Raw genomic sequence first — 4,598 nt, 5'->3', positions numbered from 1 at the left:
TCCCTGCTTGTAGTGGATGTGGAAGGTTGTAACTTTTTCCAATGGCAAGGAAAAAGCAGCAAGCTCACAGGCAGAAATCCGTCAGTAAAGCTGCACAAGTGTATTAAATAAAGCAAACAGAACTTTGCTGTTACACTTAAAGTAAATAGTTTCTCCTTCTCAGTTTGCTTCAGCATAAAAATCCCTCTGTCCTATAAATGCCATTGCCAGTATTTATTTGTGAAGAGCTGGGATCTATTTATTTATTTATCCATATTTAGTTTAAAAGTCTGGGCTCAAAATTAAACAGTCATTCATAATGTCATTATCTGCCTTGCTCCGCAGTCAGATACCGTGTGTGGTGTCACAGGACAAAACCTTTGGCAAGGCCCCTAGAAGAGCAATTTAGCTCCTCATCCATCTCAGCTGGCAGCATGATTGGCTTCCAAGCTTGCATTGCTGAATGTGTTATTTTACTCTGACATATATTATTGAGTGTTGAATCACTTTCTGAAGTGTTTATTGCTAATAGTTGAATTCTTTCCACTCATTTAAGCTGCTTTTGAAACATAAACATTTCCTTGTATCTTGGAGTTTGATGGAAACACAGGGAGAGTTCCTTGGGAGGATGAATTGTAGAAATGACCAGTTCATTAGGTAGGGACAGAATTTACCAGTGCTGTGGAGGCGAATATCCTCCTCCTTCCGTCAGGATGAAACAGCAAACTCCCACCATCGCACCATGGCACTTCACGTGGGAAAGGTTTACTTGTGTCTTGGTTCTACTCTCATGTCTTGGCCTGTCAGGAAGCAGAGGACCCTTTTACTGGAACATCAATGACTTCCTGACAGGATCTTCATAGAGCCTGAAGCTCCCTGAAAAGAAAAATGGGCTGTGATCTGCAGAATCAGGTGCTGGGAATGTTATTAGGCATCAGCATGCCCATGCCTCCAAGCGTGGAGCGTGGTCTGCAGCCCCTGCCTGGCAGTGATGTCTCTCAGGAAGGAACCAGAGACCACTTTCTTCTATCTATTTAGGAAAATGAAGCAGGGCGTCAGAGAAAGAAAGAAACAGAGAGATTAAAATCTAGTGTGGCAGTCGGAAGATGAGCTGGAGAACAAGGGCCAGAGGCAGGTCAAGCTGGGGAGGAGGCAGGAGAGCTGGATTTTCAAATAAGTCCTTTGACAATTCATCTCTTGAGGACTCCAGACGTGACAGCCCAGCAGCCTGATCCAGGCTGGCGTACTCAGTACTGCAAGTCCTCTTACCTCTTGTCCTTGCTCCAGTGAAGACCTACAAATCAAAGTTTTTCTTTTCTTTTTATCTTTAATGAGGAGGTCTGTTGAGTCTCTTTCCTGCATCTGAGAGTTACTTTCCAATCTGATGAACGCTGACTTTTAGAGACAACACCAATGACAAGCTGCTGAGATCACAGTAGCAATCAAGCCTCCTTTGATGGCAGAGCTAAAAATATGCTCCCCAGCTGACACAGCCTTAGGGAGGAGAACATATAGTTCGGTATGAAAGAATACATCTTCCTTTGTCTCCATGTCTTCTTCTGCCAGAGGACACCACATCTGTGATAACCATGCAAGCAGGTTACATCTGTCTTCTGAACTGAAGCACCCATGTGCAGACCCATACTACCTCCAACCCCAGAAAGAGTAAAGCTTTAAAACTCTCTGAGTGCCTTGGAGAATGGTGTCATTCACAGTTTTGCCTCTCTGGTCATGCTGGCACCCGTCAAGTTATTGCATGGCAGGAGCCACATCTTAAGGTCTGGAGGAAATCACCTTTGCCAAATCCCTGGGTTCAGTTTCAGTCCTTTTGATCAGCTGCCCCAGCTCTTTCCTTTCCTATCTGCTTCTCTGCCTGATCTCCTCCTTGCGAAATCCAGGGCACTGGCTCACAAGCTCCCTGGCTAATGATGTGCCCTCAAAGCCTTGCTTTGGCACTTGTAAAGGAAACTGTGGTAAGTAGTGTCACTGCCACCCCCTGGGCTTTCTGAGGACAAGAGCTCATCCCATGGGCTGCAAATGTTTTGCAAGAGATCATAGATTGCCCAGCTTCAACCTGCACCAGCCCGCTCCCTTCCCAGGCCTGCAGAGTGATGGCACTAACCAGCCTGTGTTTGCAGAAGAGAGTAGGTCTCCTTCCCCTTGGAGGCATTAGCTGAAGATAGATCATTAAGGCTTTTGTGTAGGAGACGTACAGATGAACAAGCATACACAATAAAGGTTCTGCGTTTGTAATGTGTAATATGTCAGGGGGTAAAAGGTTGAGCAGCCTACTTTGGCAAATGGAAATAGCAAAAAGGGCGTATTTTACGGGCTAAATGAGAGCCTCCTCTGTGTGTGATTTTTCATGCTTCTGCATGTATAACTTGAATGCAGAGAAAGGAAAAATTCATTTGTTTGGTCAGACAGAAATACACCAGATTTATTGTTTTGAAAGATACAGGGGAGTATTTCTACCTGGCTGTGGTAGCTATAATGTCCCACCAAACACAATGTCCCACCAAAAAAAGGCATTCACCCAAGAATGTCTCTGGGCTTAGTCAGCCTCAGTCCTGGAGGTGGATGTCCCATCCCTAAACCTCTGTGGGCAGTGGTCCATTGCCAGGAGTCTGTTTGATGCTCCCATTTAGGGTGTTGGCCCTGAAGATGTATGACCTACCTCTAACAGAGCCTTCAGTGTGGATGCTTTCTGGATTGTTCTGGCAACGGAAGAACATAAGAAAACCATTCCGGTAGTTCTTGTTCATCCATCCATAGAGCAGGGGGTTGACAAATGTAGAGCACATGGCTCCGACATGGAAGACAGTGTAGAGGAGTTTGTACTCATGGAAGATAAGAACCAGATCAAGATCAATGGCCAGCTGGAATATGTGGAAGGGGAGCCAACAGACTGCGAATACCACAACTACCATCACTAGCATTTTGGTTGTCTTCCTCCTCCGGCACTGGTTTTCATTCCTAGAAGTGGGACTGACATGGTTTTTTAGCTTGAACCAGATCCTGGTATAGGCATAACAAATAATTGCAAGAGGAAAAACATACTGCAGGAGGAGCATGGACAGGCTGTAGATAGTGGCATCTCTGTTATTACCAGAAGGCCATTTTTCTGAGCAGACAGCCATTTTGAGGTTGATGGATGGGATTTCCTCATGCCGATACTCTCTGAAGATGGCCAGAGGACCTGCTAGGATAGCTGCTGCTAGCCACATGACAGCTATGATGGTGAAGCTGAGCCTCTTGGAAATCCTGCTGTCCAGGTGGAAAACAATACACCGGTACCTATCCAGGGCAATCACAGTTAGGGTGAGAGTGGACACATGAACGCTCAGAGCTTGAGCATAAGGGACCAGATGACAAAGAACAGCTCCAAACTTCCACTCGTCCAGCAGCGTGTACACTAGGGTGAAAGGCAGACAGAGCGTGTCCACCATCAGATCTGCCAGGGCCAGGTTAGCTATGAAGAAGTTGGTGACAGTCCTCATGGTCTTGTACTTCACTATGATGTAGATGACCAAGGAGTTGCCGATGAACCCTAGCAGAATGATGAGGGAGTAGGCGGCAATCAGAACGACCTGGACCCCCGGTATCTTGGTGCTGTCCATCATAACACTGCGGGACCCAGAGAGATCCTGGCTAGGAGTGACAAAGTCCTTGGAGTGCCAGCCCTGTGGCAGATTCTCATCTAATGCCGTCTTCTCCACAGTGAGGGTGCTGTTGGCTCCCTCCAGCGGTCCCATGCCTGGCCTGAGCCCTTCTGTCAGGAGGAGGAGGAGGTCTGGAACACAGACAGAGCAGAAGTGAGAGTATGGGCGACAGCAGAGCATCTGCAAGAACTGAGACTCAAAGGGCATGTCTCACACAGCATTTCGGGCTAAACAGCAGCAGCAGCAGTGACATCCTCCTTCCTTCTCCCTTGCCGCTATCCTTCCTCACACTGAATGGCCTTTCAGCTCTCTTACACCTCCTGTTGGAGCCTATGATCAGTTGAATGCCAATTCCCCAAGGAAAGGCCAGGGAAAAATGCAACTTTTCACACAAGTTTCTGAGATTCTGTTTATTTTAATTGAACAGGGAAAAACCCCTCAACCAGCCAGGGCCAGACTGGTAGGTCCTGAAAAGATCTCCTGCTCATGGAGCCCCTTCGCACGCTGCCTCTCCTGCTTCTTCAGGCTAGGCTTTGCAATGTAGGGAAGTCGCTTCAAACAAGCCAAAAATTTAGGACCTCTTGGGGCTGACAGAAGAAATCGATGATGGTGTCAGTCATCTTTGATGAGATGGCCCACAAAAATGCCCCGAGTCCTAACTCCTTAAGAACTAGGAAAGGAGAAAAACAACAAGACACTCTCAAATTCAAGGTGTTCTCTACCTCCCCGTAACAATTTATTTCCAGATTGTGCACCCGTTTTTTTCAATTTCCTGTTTCTCACCTCTCCGGGTGAAAATATCTGTCACCCTGTCTCTGCATGAGTCTCCACCACTGCTCCTGCTAGTGATGCTACCACCCAACTCAACCCAGCGTGACCAGTACCACCTGCTCCCGACCCCATGGTTGGCATAACGAACGCCATTTTATGGGGCAAGCAGCCATTCTCTGTGACTGA

General features: G+C 47.1%; 1 protein-coding gene across 1 annotated transcript; it reads right to left on the bottom strand.

Moving 5' to 3' along the window:
• Positions 1-2,570: 2,570 nt before the first annotated feature.
• LOC142088534 (neuropeptide Y receptor type 2-like) lies at positions 2,571-3,734 on the bottom strand. The gene has a single exon (XM_075163924.1). It carries the CDS (start codon positions 3,732-3,734, stop codon positions 2,571-2,573), a length of 1,164 nt encoding a protein of 387 aa, XP_075020025.1.
• Positions 3,735-4,598: the final 864 nt, after the last annotated feature.

The sequence above is a fragment of the Calonectris borealis genome, chromosome 15 (genome assembly GCF_964195595.1).
Source record: "Calonectris borealis chromosome 15, bCalBor7.hap1.2, whole genome shotgun sequence".
In the NCBI taxonomy this organism is placed as follows: domain Eukaryota; kingdom Metazoa; phylum Chordata; class Aves; order Procellariiformes; family Procellariidae; genus Calonectris; species Calonectris borealis.
Note: the sequence above shows the minus strand (reverse complement) of the source record. Positions and strands in the feature narration are given on the sequence as shown.